Source organism: Dermacentor variabilis, chromosome 3 (assembly GCF_050947875.1).
Source record: "Dermacentor variabilis isolate Ectoservices chromosome 3, ASM5094787v1, whole genome shotgun sequence".
NCBI classification, from domain to species: domain Eukaryota; kingdom Metazoa; phylum Arthropoda; class Arachnida; order Ixodida; family Ixodidae; genus Dermacentor; species Dermacentor variabilis.
This window is the reverse complement of record NC_134570.1, coordinates 96475551-96496433: the sequence shown is the minus strand read 5'-3', so window position 1 is coordinate 96496433 and position 20883 is coordinate 96475551. Positions and strand designations below refer to the sequence as shown.

The 20883-nt window shown below is 44.4% G+C and overlaps 2 protein-coding genes and 1 pseudogene across 3 annotated transcripts in view; 2 read left to right on the top strand and 1 right to left on the bottom strand.

Moving 5' to 3' along the window:
- Positions 1-19171, bottom strand: part of Argl (Argininosuccinate lyase) — a 76459-nt gene extending 57288 nt beyond the window's left edge. For both annotated transcript variants that reach the window (XM_075685995.1, XM_075685996.1), the window contains exons 1-6: positions 19069-19171; positions 18864-18968; positions 10771-10857; positions 10119-10202; positions 9138-9197; positions 3208-3305 (exon numbers count right to left, since the gene is read on the bottom strand). In XM_075685995.1, the coding sequence (XP_075542110.1) occupies positions 3208-3305; positions 9138-9197; positions 10119-10202; positions 10771-10857; positions 18864-18968; positions 19069-19077 (443 nt within the window). In that variant the 5' untranslated portion in view covers positions 19078-19171. The remainder of the gene's footprint in view (positions 1-3207; positions 3306-9137; positions 9198-10118; positions 10203-10770; positions 10858-18863; positions 18969-19068) is intronic.
- Positions 239-411, top strand: LOC142576786 (U2 spliceosomal RNA; annotated as a pseudogene).
- On the top strand, positions 19091-20610 carry LOC142576065 (DNA repair protein RAD51 homolog 3-like). The gene has a single exon (XM_075685997.1). The coding sequence runs from the start codon at positions 19367-19369 to the stop codon at positions 20300-20302; it is 936 nt and encodes a 311-aa protein (XP_075542112.1). The 5' UTR covers positions 19091-19366; the 3' UTR covers positions 20303-20610.
- The last annotated feature ends 273 nt before the right edge of the window (positions 20611-20883 follow it).

The window sequence follows — 20883 nt, the reverse complement described above, 5'->3', positions numbered from 1 at the left end:
TTCAAATCAACAAAAAAAACAAAAAATAGGCAACACACAATGCGACAAAAAATTCAGTGCCATTCCACTATGTGAAGGTGGGGTCAGGGTCACATGAAGGGTTCGCATTCCTTTCCGCTTCGCCGTCCCATCGGGCAGCACGCTTACGAGACCGCTACCACGGGAGAGCGGAAGGAAAGGAAAGGAGATACGCAAGCGCTTGGAACGCCGACAAAAAGAGGGTGGTGCGAACGTACGCATGACCGACGCCGGTCAAAGTGTAGTATCTGTTCTTACCAGCTTAATGTCTGATACGGGTTGTATTTGGACCCAAGGTATTGAGCGTATTTTTGCAAATTGGCGGAGTGCTTGAAGCCTCCTTCACCTCCGCAGCGGGCCTATTGCACCATCTTCGGGATCGGCCCACATTTTTGGCCTACGGTCATCAATCCGCTGGAAACTATAGCCATATACAGCTTTGCTGTAAAAAATAAATAGACATAGATAAACGCCATCTGAATTCGTCGGCCAGTCGGAAGAGGTTTTTCTTGTTCATCTGCAAGATAAGTTTGGGACTGGCCGCTGGTTTTTTCACGTACGTCAAAAATTCTGACCACAGCTGTATTTTCCGGGATGGAGCCATCATCACGGGTTGTTTCAAGTAAATGAAGCTTGAGCAGAAACGATCAGAGATGATCGTCAAAGTGAGCGATATCATCGCGGTCACGCACACTGCGCCGAATTTCCGCACAAGACAAGGGGATATACTAAGCCGAAGCCGAGCCAAGGCTCAGCGGCGCTGGTCACGACCACGGCTGGCGTGACGTCATTCGGATGACGCCGCCGCTGCCGCCGCGGACCCGCGCATCTCCGCTTTACGTAACGGAAATAACGAGCCCGTCATAGCTCCGCGGCGCCTTCACCTTCTCCACATCTCGTCGCTTTCTCTCGCCTTTTCCACCCCTGCTGCTATACGCTTAGATAGACGACCAAGAAACTACTCGAAAGGGACAATGGAATGTCTGGCTTTAAATGTTCGTTCAGATGCCAACTTCGAGCTCGTCGTTTAATTGGAACGCGAAGTCACTGCAGCTAATGGTTCGCGTCTTTTTTATCGTTTTTTTTCTCTCTCCCTATTTCTCACTTCACTTCAAAACGCAAACAAAAACAAAGAAACACAAAGCATTCTGTATTCCATATGATATTTCAAAATTTATCGTACATTAATGTTTGATTTCTTTAGAAAATTTTATTCTCCCAAGGCCCTGCAGCATTTGTTCCCAAAGCGACAGAAAGTATTGGAGAATACAAAACGCTGCCGGTTGAAACGAATCCCGCAACCTCCGTGCATCTTATGCAGTGCTCTTCAATGCCTGCGAGTTGATGGAACGCTTGCAGGCAGTATGTCAGAAAGGAACAAAAACCAAAAAGAAAAACGCAAAAAAAAAACGATATTTTTGCCCAGAACGAAAACGTAACAGAAACGTTATATATTATTTTGTCGCGGAGTGAAACCGAAATGTTTTCGATCGGTTTTCGGTTCTAGAGAGAAAGTCGGCAAACCGAAACCACCGACTTCAGGCAACGTCAGAATTAATATGTATATCTCAGGCAGGGAAAGTGCGAGCGATATAAGCGGTCGAACGCTAGCTCCACTATAATCTAAGCCTGCCGTTCGGTGCTCTATAGCAGATCGACATCGTAGCAGAACTCGGGGCTTGCGCGCTGTAGAACTTATCGTTGCGTTTTCTGCTGGTACAACGCTTTGTTACCGAAGTTTTATCGTTCGTTTACGTTCGTTTAAGTTCGTTTTATCGGAACAGTGGTCTCGCATTTCGGCGAGTACACTCGATGATGTGTTGCTTCCGACATCGTGCTCGGTGCCTTGAATCGAGGCACTGCGTTACTTTGCTTCGAACATTTTCGCATACGAACAAAAACCGTTACGAACCGTTACGAATAATTTTTTTTCGTTCCGTAGCAGAACCGGAATGGAACGTTTTTCAGTGGAACGAAACTAAAACCAGTATGAAACACATTTCGTTCCGACACCCTGCTTGCAGGTATCACATTATCACGCGAAAAGATTGCAATGGGTACTTTGAAACAGGTTACATTTGCGATACACATACAACGTGTCCCAGTCATCCCGCACCTAGCTTTAAGAAAAGATAGATAATTTTACGCGAATAGTTCCAAGTACATAATGTTCGCAGTCGAGTTGAGCACCGCCAATAGTATTTGACAATTAATTCCTTATTTGTGAATTATCTAATACTGAATCTAAGAAAAAGGTGATTATTTGCACAATTGGCACGAAGCCTGGCATTCGGATTTCTAGCCTGTACTACTATATGCGAACAGTTTTTTTAATGAATTATAGTTACAATTGGGGGGGGGGGGTCGAAGTGTCAATTAAGAAGTTGTAGAGAATTATAAGAAACATTGAATTGGTATGTGTTCAAGATGTGAAGTGCATGGTCATATATCCTTACTGAAACAAAGCATATGCCCCATACGACCAGTGTACATAATCCTATATGATCATATGGGTTCCTTATTAAAACCCTTATGTTCCCATATAAACTCATATGATCATAAAGGAATATGATGCGGGACGTGTAGGTATTCTTCAGTTGGAATTGTTTCCGGCTCATGAAGGTTAGTTATTCGGCTCGACAATCGGTACAATCGGTTCGATAGTCAAACGACTATGAAAGGAAATCTAGGATGGTCTCCTCTAAGCGAACGCCGTAAAAAAAACCTTCATCAGAAACTTTTTTACGCTGGAATCAATGCCTCTTCGTATCTGCATCCTCCGTATTGCTTATCTACCCGAAGAGACCATGTGTTCCGGGGTATGCACCCAGGACTGACCTTTTAAATTTTCTTTCTTTCGGCGGACCACATTGGAGTAGAATTTTTTTTTACCGGCTGAGTTTTGTTCGAAAAAAGAATAAAGAACTCCGGGACAACGTCGGTGGCGTAACAGAACATTCCCAGCTTTGAGCTTAATTCGAAGTGCTATCACCGTTAAAGGAGCTCATAACTTCTGAGCCGGACAAAGAGCGTGGTTATCCTACACATTGTTTCGTTCCTTTGTCATGTGGATTTCTACTGCGATGTAAAGGCCTGTATTTCATCTAGGCAGTTGTTTTTATCGCAGTGGCCACCACTGAAAGCTGTAACGCTTGTCTATTTACGAGTGATTCGTTCGAAGTGTCTCACCTCTCGGCTCTTGCGCAGGTGATCTCAATGAAGCACCTTATATGTTCAACCAGCGTGGCGACGGATTTGCGTGTCCACAACCTTAGATCCGTGGCAACCTGCGACGCGCGGAGAATTAAATGTATGGTCTGTACCATGCAAATATTTATTAAGATCATGCATTAAAATTCTACATATAGCACTTCTTATCGACAAATGTTTACCGACTTTTCGCAAGTGACTTGTTCGTTGGTCTGCGAATTGCGAATGGGCCGGAATAAATATTGACTCACAGGCTTCTGCTTTCAGATAGTTTACAGGTTTTATATCGCCGAAAAGACAAATAAAGAATTATAGGAACCCTACGAGACGTCTGTGCCAAGTTTGTATATGTTACGTTATTATATATTCTTTTACTACACTGCATATCGCGTAGCAAGATATCGCAAGAGTGGGTGCATAAAATATTCAAAATCCAAACGCGTTTGAAGAACAAAATTTAAAGGAGCACGCTATTAACAGGAACACAAGCAAAATGCCATCGATGACCATAGTCTGTAGTTATAAAGGGTGACAAGACTTAGTGTCACAGCTCTGAGACTGTAAGGTGAGGGAACACATCGCGATAACGAATTCATCCTGTAGGTAGTTTACGCGGTGACCCATCAAGCCCATCCTAGCTCTCGATTGTGTAAGACAAAAAAAGGAGGACTTAACTCAAGATCTTAGCAGAACAATGTTTAGGGAATGACTACATCGGGTTAAATCGGAAAGTGGTGTTATGCAAAAACTATATGAAGCGATTCCAGAAATAACGCCCTAGTTTACAATGATGGGGGGAAATAACGATCATAACAGTTGTGAGGAAATCTCAAGGCTTTATTTTGAATTGGGATCAGGGTTAACGATATTAAATTGAGGACGACGCAACGAGCTATGGAAAGAAGAATGATGGGTGCAACGTTAAGGGATAAGAAAAGAGCAGATTGGGGTGAGGGAACAAACGCGAGTTGATGACATCTTAGTTGAAATTAAGGGAAAAAATGGGCATGGGCAGGACATGTAATGAGGAGGGAAGATAACCGATGGTCATTAAGGGTTACGGACTGGATTCCAAGGGAAGGGAAGCGTAGCAGGGGGCGTCAGAAAGTTAGGTGGGCGGATGAGATTAAGAAATTTGCAGGGACAACGTGGTCACAATTAGCACATGACCGGGGTAGTTGGAGAAGTAGGGGAGAGGCTTTTGCCCTGCAGTGGGCGTAACCATTATGATGATGATGATGATGATGATGATGATGGTGATGATGATGATGATGATGGTATTCTCAGAATAATGTGGTGACCAGATAAGTGACGTGCATTCGAGCCGCAACCTTATTAGTGATTTGTACGCTATTAAGGTACATTCTCTAGTGGCACACCACAGGTTCCTTTTAAAATATCCCAATTTTCGCGACGCCTTTGTGCTAACTTAGTCGATGTGCTTATGCCATTTAAACTTAGTTCATTTTAAAAGACCATTTAGGACACCATTTCAACATATCATTTTAACTTGGTCCGTGTGTTTGTACTATGCTTACATCAGGTTTAAATGTAACTCCATTGTATCTGAACTCCTCAACGCACCCACGTTGAAACGATTCATTAAAGTACGTGAAATGTATAATTTTTTTACTTGTAACATTAATTAAAACTTATTTAAAAGTTAATTGACGTTTGCCACGTTTTTGTTTTTTCTCCATGCGCAAAGCCGAGAGAAGACCTTGTTTAACTGTAATTTGTATTGCGTATTAGCTTTGTCAGATCAATATATATTTATACATATAAAGGCACGTGTAAGTTGAGGACGCACGTAGTACGAGAAGAAAGATGCTTATTTCCTACGTTACAGCAGGCTCCCGGCCGCAACGTAGGAAATAAAGCATCGTTTTATTTGCTTTTTTTTTTTGTACGTGCGTCAGAACTGATAGTTGGGCAAGTTGGTACGAATTCATAGTAAAATATTTATCGTGCACAACCGACATGGACACAGTAAAGGGGAACACACGAGCGCTTACTCACAAGTATTTTATTTTCGGAAAGATACAGAACATATATACCCCAGCTATCAGCGCAGAGCATGTGCAACAAGAGTGGTCAGTAAAACAGAAACAGATTAAGAACACATCAAGAAAGTTCAACCAGTATTTAAAAAAAGCTTCATTTTCAATGATTACAACCGATGGTTGGCTTATGCATTGTTCAGCGCACTTTTTGATGTGAAATGCTTCTGTGATTTAACGTGTTAGTTTGTTTTTATCTGAAAACAAAATGTCAGTGTTGAAAAATACAGGATCACAATGACATAGATTAGTGGTTTGACAAGTGCGAATGGTTTTCTTTACCGAGAGAACGCTCATATTCTTTTAGACGGGTGCTTATGCACCGACCGGTTTTTCTTATGTACATGTTGCCACAAGTCAACGGAAGCCGGTACACAACACCTATTCTGCATTTTGTTAATTTTTGATCGTCTTTTAGGCCGCAGCTGCAGTTTTTTACCCTGTTGTCTAACTTATTGGAAATAGCTTGGCACATAGCTGCACACGGCTCACCAGCGGGCGGGCGTCATTTATCGCGCATGCGCAGTGTAATCACTAAGCGTCAAAAAAGGTCAAGAAGCCCGAGCGCATGGACCATCCGTCCGCCACGCACAACCGAGTTCATCAGTGCGTGCGCATAGGGGTTATGAATTTCCCATTTTGCCTCTTTCGTTTGGGCTTCCAGGCTAGCCGTTCGATGTGTGTGATTGTATACAATACATATAAGCACTAACACGTCCACGGACATGACGGATTTTTATGGATCCGCTGACAGAGTCAGCTGTTTGATTCGCTCCTTCAATAAGACCCCGCTTATGACGCAGTTGCTCTCTTATCACTTTACTCGCATACAACTTTCTGAGGCAATTAATGAAGCGAAAGATACAGGGGCGGAGCTTCTGTACACGTGTTACTGCGCCAAGTATAGTCCGGCAGAGCTCGACGGTGCTTTTCCTAGAGCAGATACTGAATGAGCGAGCTTCTGCGATCGACGGCTCCGCATCTGGCCGAACGCGAACTAGAAACGTGAAATATAGAGTCGAATTTAAAGGGAAGCTGAAACGGTTTTCAATTTCTATGAATTGCTGGGATTGGGAAGAACAGACCTAATAATTTACGGTTCCGAAATTTTTTTTTCGTTTTGTTAATATAACAGGCGGAAATCGCTTTCTAAATCACCCGCGCGGACACGCCCCCATCGCTTCCCGGACCGCCGGGTGAGGACGTTGGCAGAGGAGAGAACCGGCGAGAGTGACGTCATGGGCGGAGACCGAGCCAACCGAGCTGCGGACCGGCGTGCTGACATGTGCTGGCATGCCTCTTTCCGTCCTGCGCTTTACTGAACGACGCTACGAGAGATCTGCCGCCGCCGCCGCCGCTCACGTTTGTTTTGCGATTTTCGTAAACTGTTCTTTCCTTCTATGCTGCGTGAGTGCCTACAGCCAAGGGCGCCCAAGATGCCCTCGTTCTGTGCAGCATTCGGCTGCGCGAACACAGGCGGGCGAGACGATGTGGTGTTTCACAAATTCCCGAAGGAAAAGAAGCTTTCAGCGCAGTGGGTACGTGCGGTGAGGAGAGATAAGTTCGTGCCGACGAAATCAACTGTGCTGTGCTCGGACCATTTCCGCGACAGTGACTATCATCGGAGCTTGACAACGATGCGGGCAATCGGTATTCCAATTAAATCGGCGCGACTGAAGCCCGGCATTGTTCCGCGTTGTTCCGCATCACTCTTTTTCCATTGGCTATATCATTTTCACACCTGTGTGTAAACTTCTTGCCTTGTCCAGCCGGTTCGACTCCTTTCTGGGCAAGTGCCACTTCCAGTACTGCCCTGCTGAGGCACACAGTCCTGAATTGTCTTGAACTTGTTACGCACTGCGTGCGCTTCTGTTTTTTCCTAATCTCTTGCACCTCCTGGCAGCACAAGCAGTTCTCTTCATCTTCCATCAATACGCAGCACATGCAGGTGCACCTAGTTTAATGAAAGCGTGATTAGGCCCACATTGATGCACTGGAGAAATACGAACATTTGCAGCCATTAACGTCTGGCAACACAGTTTTAGCGTAGCCGGATAGCCTTACGACAAATGCGAAAACGCGTTGTTGCTAGCGTTGCTATACTCCGTTTCATACATCAAGTGCAACGCTGTGGAGGCTTGAGATACTTCTTGCAGTGGCTGCGTTCGCACTTAGAAAAAGTTCGGTGTTTCTTGACCCGATTTTTCAGAAAGCTTTCCATATATAAGCTCAGTTCGGAATGAAACTAAAAAAAGAATTTACCCATAGAAACCATCCGTGTACTGATACGGCTGCTAACACGTTCTTTTAAAAAAAATTTCTTTTCGGTATTTTTTAATTGCAGCCCGTCGCGGCAGCTTCACGTGCATGCTCGCGCGAGCAAACGCCGCTGGCACGCTGCGAAGCATAGACGGAAACGCGCGCAGTAATAAATTTTGGTGACCGGACTTCGAGCGTAGCTTCCACAGCGATGCACCTGAGGTATCAAATGGAGTGTAGGCTTGCCTAGTGACATTCGACGTACGGTTCAGTTATCGTGTTTACCACACGGCGGTGCTAAAACTGCCTAATATCTTTATGTCAACACTAGCATGGAGCACGCATACCGATTCTTGATCGAGCCACACTCGCAAAGTCGTCGAACCATAGTATGAATATTGCACATATAATACCTCTGGTCATCTCTGGATGTGTATGATAAGCAACTTCCATGACTGTACCTCACAGCACTGCATGTGCGCGCTTTGAAACGCGGTACTTATGTTCGCGATCGTGTATCAACGCTGAAAAAAACCACGGGACTTTAGACAAGCAGCGGCAAGGTACTTGACATCGCGGAATTGCACCCGTGTAAATCTAATGAGAAGTTAGTGCTTCGGCATTCTTCCAGCAGCATGTTCCCAGTGACACTTTAGCGCATTTTCTATGGTGTTGGGCTGCTGAGCACGAGGTCGCGGGATCGAATCCCGGCCACGGCGGCCGCATTTCGATGGGGGCGAAATGCGAAAACACCCGTGTGCTTAGATTTAGGTGCACGCTAAAGAACCCCAGGTGGTCAAAATTTCCGGAGTCCTCCACTACGGCGTGCCTCATAATCAGAAAGTGGTTTTGGCACGTAAAACCCCAAATATTATTATTACTTTAGCGCATTTTTTCCCGTCATTGCAACGTGCAGCTACATGAAAAAAAAAACATACGTACGAGCTAAGATTTTCAGCGCGCGAGAAGGTGCACACATCGCTCTCGCTGTTGGCACACTCAATATCGTCGTTGACTCTGTTGCCGCCATCGTTTTCCGTATCGGCTGTGGGTTCAAACATGTACGGGGACAATACAAGCTGTCGGAGACAGCGAGAACGTTCCATCTTGCAACTCAGCTATGAAGCCAGAACAGCAGAACCGCGTGCTACCAGAGAGAAAGGAATGGTGCTACGCATTGAAACGGAGACATGCGGCGGCGCCGACCGGCGACTACCGCCAACGACGTCACAGCGGCCCGGACCAATCACGGGCAACAGCGGCGTTCGCGCGATGCCCTGAGGCGCTGGTGCGCGTTTTCTTGGAAAAACAGCCGTTTGCGTTTGTTTCCGCCCTTTTTGAACCAGATATTCGTGCTCAGGGGACTCAAAACTGTAGAATGCCGCAGAGAACTCATTTTTTTTCGAAAAGTGTTTCAGCTTCCCTTTAATAATTGAACGTTGTATCTTACGTACTGCTTTAATAAGGTATAAGATGTTTGTGTTTTCTCTTGTCCAGCTTAGGTTAACGCAAATAAGGCTTTGGAACTATTTTCAGAAGCGGAGTTACTTTTTTTTTTCTTGAGAGGACATTGTCCGCGAGTATGATTACCTGATCGTTCCGGCTCCGACCCGTGTGCAGTTTGCCGCCGATCTCATGACCGACGATTTCCTGCGAAGCAAGAAATACTATTGACCAATAGAAATAAAGCTGCCAGATTTAGACTTCGTTAGCTATGATTATAGAGCTAAATTTGAAGAAAAGAGCGCTACGAAGACGCGGGCTAAAAGAGGAACTTGTACGACGGACAAGGCGCTACTTCCAACTAAATGCATTAGCTGCACTTCAGTGACGCTTACCGAAAACGAGATAGCTTTTCTAATGAGATAGGGAGGTCGTGATGTCACGATGGGCCATTCTAGGTTTTATTTATTTAAAATCCTGTTTCTTCAAAAAAGCATTTATTTGGAAGTGCCGCCTTGTCCGCCGTACGTGTTCCTCTTTTAGTCCGCGTCTTCGTAGCGCTCTTTTCTTCAAGTATGCAAAATCAACTCGCCCACATCACGCTTCTGCTGCTATAGCGCTAAAGTTCTTGGATTCTACTTGGGAGCAAAATTGTAGGTTATTTTAGCCGTTCACTCCTGACAGAAAAATAAGAGTTGGGCTTCCATAGCTGCATTCATCAACTGTAAACGAAAATCCTTCTTAAGTGTTCACAGAAAAAGGCGAAATCAGTACAGTGATATCTTTATTGTTCAGTCTGTACATACAGACACCACCACCAATTTTCTCCAAGGTGCCGGTAGGATAGCACTTTTGCCTCTGTCTTGTAGCAGCTTGTTTTCTGCAAGTTTTTAATGGCTTGATTATTCACAAATGGTAACAGGATAACAGTAATCCAAGCTAACCATATATAAACGGGTGTGCACTATAATTTAAGCCGTATTACGAACTTCCGTGGTTTCTCACTTTCGTTATAAGTATGTCTCCTTCTTTTTCTTCGTTCCTGAACGGCTCTGCTCACAGGCGCATTCACTCTGTCACGATGGAAAAGGATGTTGAAAATATTCACCGTAGGAATTGTATGTTTACCTTCAGACGACGTTCATTCGCAGAATGAATGTCTTCGTCGTCCCGAGTAACCACGAAATCTCCCGACGACCATTCGTTTCCCACCTGGGATATCAGAATCTGAATCAAAAGAGATCCACTAAAAAGAAACACTAAATCAATTTAGACAACGTATTCTTAAAAAATATTTTTTTCTCGATAATAGGTTGGTTATTAGAAGAAGAAATGGACATCGAAGTTCCTTTTTCTTTATTCGCTTATCTCGCGTTGCAACGCCAGCGCCAGTACGCCATCGTAACGTTGTGCATTTCAAGTTATCTTTTTTCGCATTTTCGCAAACATGCCATGATCAATTTTTTGGCTCCTTTAGAACAGAATGTAGTCCATTTCTGCCGATAAACAATATAATTACGTCATAGCAGACACCGTCAAAATTCATAACGTCATGGCGAACTGGCGCGGGAACTTCTAGGTGGCGCCACCCATCTTTCCTTTATGCGTACTTTCACTAAGCCTCTTCTGGCCGCATGTGTGTCGTCTTTGTTATTGCAGAAGGGGTTATAGTCTACTAATTATATATATATATATATATATATATATATATATATATATATATATATATATATATATATATATATATTGCCCAGCTATGCCAAAGCGCCCTCTCACGTACTTCGGTCAGGCCACGACGAAGGGTGTCCGCCTCCTGCGACGTAATGATGCCTGCGTGTTTCAACGCTTCGGCGTACGCCTTGCTTCCCTGCAATGAACGAGAATAAAGGGATGCCGAAGATCTCGTATAAATATATTTTTGTTATTTACAACAACTACACGAGCTCAATGGAAATTGGAACCGAAAATAAGAGAAACATATGCAGTAGACTATCGGTAAGATCGACGAAACCGGTTAGACCGAATCTCCGGATAGTTTACCGACAATGTGTGAACAGATAGTTGGTTTCCCATATACACAACGCAAAAAAAAATCCACTTACGTGAGTTATAAGCTTTAATGTCCCGAAATCGCACAGTGGGTTATAAGGGCTGCTGTGTACAGTGGCGTCTCTCGTATAGGCGTCCCCCGTGTAAACGTCCCTCATAAGTGCCCTGTCCTGTGGTTTTTCTGTCTTCCGTTGTGCTTGGCAATGTTCCACAGAAGGCTCCGAATAAGTTTTTCCGCCTGCGGTTTCCTCCCTAATGTAGCTTCTTAGAAGAACTTCTTGTTGGGCGAGTTGGCGCATATTAGCAAACAGTTTTATAACAGCTCGAACAAACGACCACAGATCACTAACGACCACAAATGTATTTCCTTTCGCAGTTGTTTCGATAGATACTTTTCTGTGTAATGGAAGTGAAATCTGCGCAATCCTTCTGTGCATCGGTCTCTGAAACAACGCTCCAACAGACGCGTAGGATACTGCCCCCCCCCCCCCAAATGCCTCTGCTAATCGCAACTTTAGCAGGCACTTAGTGAAGAAGCACGGCAGTGTGGTCCGCAGCTAAATCTAGCTTGCATACCGTGACGTGAAATCATCCCGTGCACCGCGACAACGACAGTAGTGAAACAGGACAACAGCACGGCGCGCGTAGTGTTATTCCCATAAGCGTATAATACCACAGCACTTCATTCTTTCGCCAAATAAAAAAAGATGTTTTACCTATCGATACAACGCCTTTAGAGGCTGTTCAAAGGTGATCTATTCTTACTGAATGATTCGAAGTTATTAGGCAGAAGTTAACTGTTCCATAGTTCTCTGAGGCGCTACAGTGAGTGGACATCCACGCGGATGTCCTGCGACATACTCATTGGGTCTTTTAAGCATGAAATGCTTTTAGCTTCCGTTTTCGGCGAGCTTCAAGTGACCTTGAGCCAAAAGCCAGAGCCGTTATGCGGGAGCTCAAACGAGAACATCCGGGCATCGTTGCGAGAACAAAATGACATCATCCGTACAACCAGTAAAAATTTAAGAAAATGTGGCCTCTGACCCCCAACTCTTTGCACAGGACCGCATTACATACGCAAGTTACTGCCCAAACAAGTTACAAAAAATATTGCTTGGGAGTTCTTCCTAATGTTTGTTCACAATACCACTCAAGCTGTAACTTCTAGTAAGCTGAAGTTTAATTTGTCATTTCCAATAGCGAAGTTCAAAAGGCAGATACAGGGCCCCATACACTTCGTTGTCATCTTTAGGTGCTGAGACCGGTTTGCTTGCGCTCTTTTGAACGCCAGCGGTCCGCGAGTTCCACGGATCTGGTTTGGCATCGCCTCGAGAGATGGCGCCTCCTTCAGTCGCTTTTCTTCTACTAGCTGGGCAGCGTCCATATGGACCAGTACACAGTATGGCGTGGTGCGGTGTGCTACAGTGCGGTGTGGTGGGGTGTGCCATTACGAACAAGCCGTACACCCATTTTAACATTGTGGCTAGTATCATCTCCAACCAACCTGCTTTGCCGGTAGCCATTTCATACTGACATCCAATCTCGATTACGGGAGAGCCAGCAATTTTTCCCCTAGACTCCATAAGTGTTGTTATTCTTTACATTCAAATAGAAACGAATATTCGGCAACTTCGAATAGTGAATTCTCTAATCGAATATGAATCTAACTGCAATGACTACTAAATTTGTATCTAAAATATCGAATGTTAATAATAATAATATTTGGGGTTTTACGTGCCAAAACCACTTTCTGATTATGAGGCACGCCGTAGTGGAGGACTCCAGAAATTTTGACCACCTGGGGTTCTTTAACGTGCACCTAAATCTAAGCACACGGGTGTTTTCGCATTTCGCCCTCATCGAAATGCGGCCGCCGTGGCCGGGATTCGATCCCGCGACCTCGTGCTCAGCAGTCCAACACCATAGCCACTGAGCAACCACGGCGGGTTAATATCGAATGTTCGCAGCCTCTTTCGATCTCACCTGGCTCGCTACAGCGCTCACATCATGTTCGAACTTGGACGCCGTGGGATTAGCCGATTAGCAGAGTAGCGAACTTATTTGTCGTACGCGGTTCCGAAAATAGCTACTCACAAACGTGGAAGCTGTTTCAGCTCGCCGAGCCAAGAGCAACCGAAAATGTAAACTGCAATTGTTTCCGTCCTTTATTTTCCCTTTTCATTGTTTTTTTTTTATGCGAAGTTTTTTTTTTTTTTTTGCCTAACCTACGGATTAGTATCTCGGCGAATGTATTCTTGCAGACGAAAGTTACATGTGCGCCGAATGAAAGCACCAGCGAACGGGCACCTAGTGCAAGTTAAAGTCCCTTCAGAGACTTTAGTGTAAGTAAGCGCACATCTGTGAAGCTTAACAAAGAAATAAATTGCTACATAAAACTCGAACAAATGATATCGGCTCACAAGCATTGACGTAGCAAGAGGGGAGGAGGTTGAACCCCTCCTCAAAGTTTTCTGACACCCTCCCCTCCCTTCCCCTTTCCTACAGAACAAAAACTTTCAGAAGGTTGGCTCCGAAAGAGCGACATGGGTGAAAGGGGAAGCTTGAATGTGAAAGCAAGGCGAGAGCTAGTGGCGGTCCGTAAGAGGGGGGGGGTAGGTGAGAGAGATTCATGGGGGCGATCCCCTCTCCCATGCACAGAAGATTGCGGCCCCACTCATGGCGCGCCTCTACTTCATTGTGGATCGTGTTAACCATAACTGATGAGGGTGGATCGGGGCTCAAAATTCCAAACACAGATAAAGATGGGACCAGCGCGTGCTGTTACGTCTCAACACCACAAATGCGTTAATTGGACGTTTGCCACATGTGAAGCCACCACACATCCATCGGCACCTATCCAGACGTCAACGCAGCGTGGACACCGACTGTTGAAGGGTCCCACGAAAGGCCCTCACCCCGCCCTTTACCTGTCAGCCTGAGCGAAGGATGAAAAGGAGGGGAACAGCGACGATGACTTGCGAGTCACAGTTAATTAGACGTTTAACAAAGTCAAATCCCCACCCATCTATCAGCGCCTATCCAGAGGTCAACGCCGTGTGGACATATACTCTTCACGGGTCCCATAAAAGGCCCTCATCCCGCCCTTTACCTGTCAGCCTGAGCGAAGGATTAAACGGAGGGGAGCAACATGGACGACCTGAGAGGCACAAATGGCTTTCTTGCCACATATTCCAAACCAGTCTCTAAGGAGGCGGAGTTACTGCGGGTTACTGCGAGCATGGGCGTGGTATCGCAACGGAGTTGACGATGGTGATTTACTGCTGGACGGTCTTTAGGTTCCCTGGTCGACTCGCCTCGGGAAGACTACGGTATTAAATGCGAAGACTTTTCAAGAGTGAGGACAGAGGGTCCTGATGTGAACTTCGACGTTTAACTTGCTCCGGCATAAAGTGGGCTTTCGTAACCGGAGCCGTGAAACTAAGCTAAATACACCCTTTTTCCTTCACTTTCTCAACCTGACGTAGTAGTCGATGGGCTTGGTGGACTCCATGCCCTGAACGCCGCCATAGCCGCAACAGTGCATAAAAGTTGTAGGCATTGTTGCTTCCCACCAGCCCTTCGGGTCGCCGAAGAGCTTCTCATTCCTGGCACTTGACCGAATCGTCGACCACGGTTCGTGGAAGGAGAAGCATCCCGAAAATATTGGGACTTGCTTGTCTAGGAAACGCATTCTAAGCACACCCCCTCACCCCCTCCTCCACTTTTTCTTCCTTTTTTATTTCCATTGTCTCTGACTCTCATTATGTTAATAAGCTTAAGAGTTCGCCGTTAGACTAGTTTGTACGCGCTATTAAGAATGAAAACAGCGCAAAGAAAATGGGACAAGAGAGAGATACCTACAGAACGCTGATCTGCGCACGGCAAAATATATCAAGAACGGGGGTGCTGGGCCAGGGAAGCAAAGAAACCGTGACAACGACCAGGTGGCCGGGTAGGTAGGTGAATGGCTTCGAAGTCCACGCAGAAACATATATATAGAAATGTTAGAGGCCTTCGTGCCCTTCAACAACCCGGTGAACGTTGAGTGCGACAGTGACTAACGGGAAACAATTTTAAGAAAGGGGAGTGAGGAGATGGATACGGTGGGGGAGGAGGGGTGGAAGCGCATAAAAGGCGTCAAGAACGAGCGACAGATGCCGTAATTCTCCCGGAGGCTTCTAAACAGGAATCAGCCCTGCATCGGACTGTGTGCCTCCTCAATTCCCGAGTGTGATCAAATAACAATATGTGTCGTGTCGCGTGATAACTACAATACCATGATAGCAAGTTACTTCCAAACATTTCTTCAACCAAGTCGGACAGCAGGCCACCGAAAGTCAGTGAAACTTGCATCATATCATACCATCGAAGTTCTACGGCAAGGGAGCTTCGTTCCTGTATTTTTAAGTCTAGAATAATATACCATGGGTCACAGCTTCCAGAATAGTGCTCGCCCTCTTCCGTACGTAGCCGTGGCCGTACCACTCAATAGAAGACATGGCTGGAAAATGACGGTTATCTCCACTGTTACCACGACTGAAACAATTAAATCTGGCCTGCAAACAAGACACGCGATAGTGCGCTGTCTTGTTCTTATTTAGCCCCGTTTTTAGCGGGGCTGAACAACTTTTAGAACGTAAACAAAATTGCACGTATCGTCACTGTAGTTGAAACGCAGTTAAATTATAACCGCTTCAATCAAGCTTCGTTTTATGGAGACTCTAACAAGTGCGTGCATCCGCACATATACATTTTGGCGACGCCAGAATAATCCACTGCTGATGGAGTTCCTGATATAGACGCGACTACCGTCACTGCTTCTCCAAGAACACGCCCTGATTTCCAACTCAACGGCTTTCTTGTAGGTAGGATATCTTGTCGCCAAAAAAAAAAAAAAAAGAAGAAAAATTGACTGTTTAATACCTATGGGAGAACTCCTCCTTTAAAATAACTGCACAAAAGGACAATGGTTTCTGCCTGTTAGTTTAAACAAATCCCGTTATTCGCAAAATTATGCAAATCCAACGCATATGTTGGAATCTGTACAACCAGAAGTGTTAGTGAGGCGGTTAAGAGGAAGCTTTAGCTCGGGTGCTCCTATCTAAATACATGAAAAGGGAGAGTTTGTTTTTCTCGGCAACCACTGCAGCAAATTTGACCAGGTTTGTTGCATTTAAAAGAAAAAACTTAAAATCTAGTGACTGTCGGTTCCGAATTTTTTTATTTAAGTCATAAATTTCTTGTTAAAAATTGGTAAAAATTTGAAATTTTCAGAAAACGAAACTTTCAAGTTTACAACTCTCTGACTCAGCACGAAAAATTGATATCACAATTATGTGAGTTGCATATGATGCCACATCTAAAGCGGACAAAATTGATATGTTACACATGAATCTAAAAAAAAATTCAGAAATATGGAAACGCAGCTTTTACAGAACCCTTGTAGAGAACGTAAAAAATTCACATAAGATATAAATTGACATATCGAATTTGTCCGCTTTGAATGATCTTATGGATGCCGTTTACGGAACTACGATATCTCTTCTTGATGCTGAGCTATTCATCTATAAACTTCGTGCGTCTATTTTTTTTTCGAACTTCCGAATTTTTGAAAATCTTTTTAACGAAATGCAGGTCTTAAATCAAAATTCCGCTTCCAACAGTCACTAGTATTTAACTTTTTCTCTCAAATGCAACAAATTTCATTAAAATCGGTCCAGGTATTCTTTCAGAAAAGCATTTTTGCGTTTTACATGTATTTGAATAGGCCGCGCGGAAGTTGGGCCCAAACTAAAGCTTCCTCTTAAATGGCATTTTAATATGTTGTGTAGATCACTCTCACTTTGCATCTTGCCCACAGTTTATAAAAAAATACTCGTTCGTGAAGTTCACTCGTAAATGATGCCTCTTGATGTAGAACGTTGCTGAACTAGCTCGTACGAGAAGCTTCTTGCAACAGACCAGTAATTTAGTCGTCTGAAAATTAAGAAGCAGAACACATTTTGCAGTAAAGAAACTTTTATTTTTCTTTTACTAGCTGTGAAGAAGTAATGCAAGTACTAGAACAAAGCATTCAGATCAAGCCGCTGGAAGCTATCAATGGCCGCTCAACCAGAACGTCGGTGCTCGCTTTCTTGCTAGAAGAGTTTGCCATTTCGTCCTGACAAGCTAAGGAGAGGCAGCGATACGAAGTGTGCTCTTTTGTAAATTTGAGATAGCGATTCAAATGCGATATCCATACAATACACATTTCAGCGATAACGAAAACCATGTGGAAAAGTGGATCAAATTTCCATTTTTCATTTCAACTTGTCCGCAGAAAAACGCGGCTAATTATGTGTGCGCATATACAGATATCCTAGGGAAAATTTAGGTTTCATCTTATTGGATTATGAAACAATATACCTTATACACTAATAAAACTGATAGTCTTTATTGGTCTATTGGGCCGTAAAACAATATCCCTGATACACAGGCAAAACTGATAGCCTGTATTGGTCTGTTAGCTTACAGGTGTATATAGTAGCACTGTCTACCAAAGTGGTATGTTCTTCAAAGGTGCATTAATTCGTTCTAAAGCGAATCTTTCTACGTGAAACCGTGCCAGACTTTGGTGGTCGTGGTTGCTGCTGTTGCCTTGCCAAACAGCTCACACACAGGACGCCCCTTATACACCAAATCGTGGCTTATATATATAGCCGCATCTGTTCTACTCCTACAGATGTGCTGGTGGCCAGCTCTGGTCTCTACGAAATTAATCATTGAAACAACAAACCGTACCTAAATATAACGAATAAACAGCTTGGAATGAATAAACCCTTTATTAAAGCGACGCCTTTTCTACCTTCATCCTCGGTGTTTGGCGCGTCTGTTTTGTCGATTTCTTGTCAAGCAATACTACCAATGCGAGTTTATATCATGATCACTACCTCTATTGCATCTATTAGGACCTATAAAGCATTTTATTTGTCCCATACACGTTTATATCACTACTTATTGCTTCAATTGAGACCCATAAAGCATTTTATTTTTCTTGTAGAACTCTCTATTGCCCTGATAGAGGAGCGGCAGAGATCTTTATGAGACCTGTACACTTTACTATGGGACCTGTAGGTTTTCCTATTGGACATATATATTTTGTATAAGACCAAAAGAGATTTCTATTGGAATATTCCCTAGGGTAGGGACGTGCTAAGTTCAAGATAATATAACACAAATGGTGCAATTATAACGCCAAAGCTCACACGATTTGTTTTTTGCCGCAAGTTCAAACACGCACAAAATGAAGATACATAGAAGACAACACGGGCGGATTAAGATTAAGATTCTTGGCTGAAGTGGAAATCAAACAGCACGTGAGCTAATGGAAGCTTGCTATATAAAAAAGAAAGGTTCAAGTTGTATTGGCGATACATATATCTTGCTCTGCAAATCGGAAACGAGATTGTTTGGCCGCTGGATAACGTAGACTGGTGAACAGCCTGCGCATGCGTGTATGTGTATATATATTCATGGGTCACAGCCCAAACTAAATCAGTTGGAAGTGCCGCCCGTGTTGTCTTCTATGTGTCTTCCTTTTGTGGGTGTTCTAACTTGCCGCAAAAAAACATGTCTTTTAGCAAGCACCAACTAGGTCAACGAGCAGTTCTGTTGCTCACACGATTTACACACACATATATATGGCGGCTAACGTATATGCAACATGCTGTTGTTGCGGCCTCAAATGGCTCATGCCAACGTGGGTGATCGCGGCTACACCGGAGATAAATACAAGCGTAGTTTCCAACAAGAAACTTTACGATAAAAAAGTGCACATGCGTTCACCTCTATGTCTTCTTTCCACAATCTTTGGTCGAAAGTGATGGAGTTAGTAAACTTTAACATAGCTTCACTGGTTTTCCCAGAAAAGCGCCCACCCCATAGCTTATTCTGAAAAAGAAATAAGAACAGTATAGTTTAGAATGATTGTACAAACGTTAAATGGGCTTATTGTGCGGAAAGACTTCTATGAGGCAACAGATCTACTTACAGTCTCCATTGCTGCTATCCGTTGGGCCTTCGCTCTCGTATTTACCGTTAGCTTCGCAGTGCGATGGGCGATAAGTGATATAGGCGTTCAAGAGCAGCGGCACAGCGGTATCTAATCTCTAACCAAGCGGAAAACAGGAAAAAACAAAAACGAAACTGAAACAAAGTACGATTATTTTTCAGTCAAGCCAAGCCTCTAGACAATTAAAATATTGAGCCACAAATGCGAAGAGGATGAATTCGAAAAACGGGAAGTCCATGCTCTGAAGTTTTTCTTCGTTTCTTTTTTCCCCTTCGCAATGTCAAGGCGTGATTTTTGCTCTCTGATCTTGCCGCAGCGAGTACGTAAGCGTCTTCAGGAGGCCAGCATCGAAGATGACGACGACCTAGTGGCATCCGGCCCATCTTTCACTGCTGAGGCGGCATTGGTTCTTGAGCGACGGCGGGAGACCCCCGTCTTCACGTTTAACACCGCTTCAGATTGTCTCAAGCGAAATGAGAACTTGCACCGCATAGCGACATGGGTTCCCAGCATCGATGCTATGCTTGATGGAGGCATTCCTCGGCGCAAGGTAATCGAAGTGACTGGCGCCGCCGGCACCGGGAAGACCCAGTTTTGCATGCAGGTAACGGCATCCAACGAACTGTCGAAGAAATCGACCGTATACGTAGATTCTAAGGGAGGTTTCACGATAGCGCGGTACAAAGAAATCTTGGCGGGAACTTCTAGAAGGCAGGAGTGCACCCTTGCTCCGTGCGGCGGAGCCAGCCTGCGCTACACGTTGTGCGATTCGTGGCAACAACTGGTGTCCACAGTTTGGCTATTGCCCGAGGAACTCAGAAACTGCGAAACGAAGGAGGAGGAGGAGGAAATAACGTTGGTTGTTTTAGACGGTTTCGACTTTCACCTGAGGAATCAGCTTCAGGACCCCCGCGAGAGGAAGAAGGTGCTTAGCGGACTGACGCAGAAGCTCGTCGAAATCGCGAACTGCGGTGCAGCCGTTCTGGTCACGAATCACCTGTCTATGAAGCCCAGCTACAGTGACCCGTCGTCCCTTGTGATTGCTCCAGCTTTGGGACAGGGTTTTGGGCACGAGTGCGCCTACAGGGCAACATTCGTGGGAGAAGATGATCTCTATAAAGCTATATTTTACAAAGCGCCAACGTTCGGACGTACCATGGTGTTGTTTAGAATACAGCGTGATGGAATTGTTGAAGAGACTGACGGCTTTTAACTACGATGGCCATGCGCTTATGTGAGCGTCGTGGGTAGCACATACAAGTCTTACATGTGATGTGCTCTGCTATTTTAACCTTGCGGTTTAACTATGCCATCATACATATTATACATAATTTTAGCATTTGCCTTCTGTGATACGTTTACTTCGTAAATGGTCGCGGAAGAATTTTTCTCGTGCATGGCTTCCCTGGAAAGATTCAAGTTTTTTATTTATTCTGCAGCGGAAATTGCATTTGTATGTGCGTTGCACAGAACTATTGCAGCATGCCTTGTGCACTACCTTCCAAGAATTGTTTTATCCTATCTTATTTGTTGTGTTGCATTCGTTTGATAAACACATGCTGACTGAACTTTTCGATCTCCTCTGCTGTCCTGAAATAGCAAGTTCAAGGAAGAGCATATTTGAGTGAAATTAACTCTGGAACTATAGAAACCTTGAAATCCCATGTCCTGTAAACTTTTGTGGGTGACGACTGTACTATTGGCATCAAAGGAAATGTGAACAGGGAAGTGCAAGCCCAAAGCATTACTGAAGGTATGTGCTCACCGTCAGCCATACATTTCTAGAAACAGATG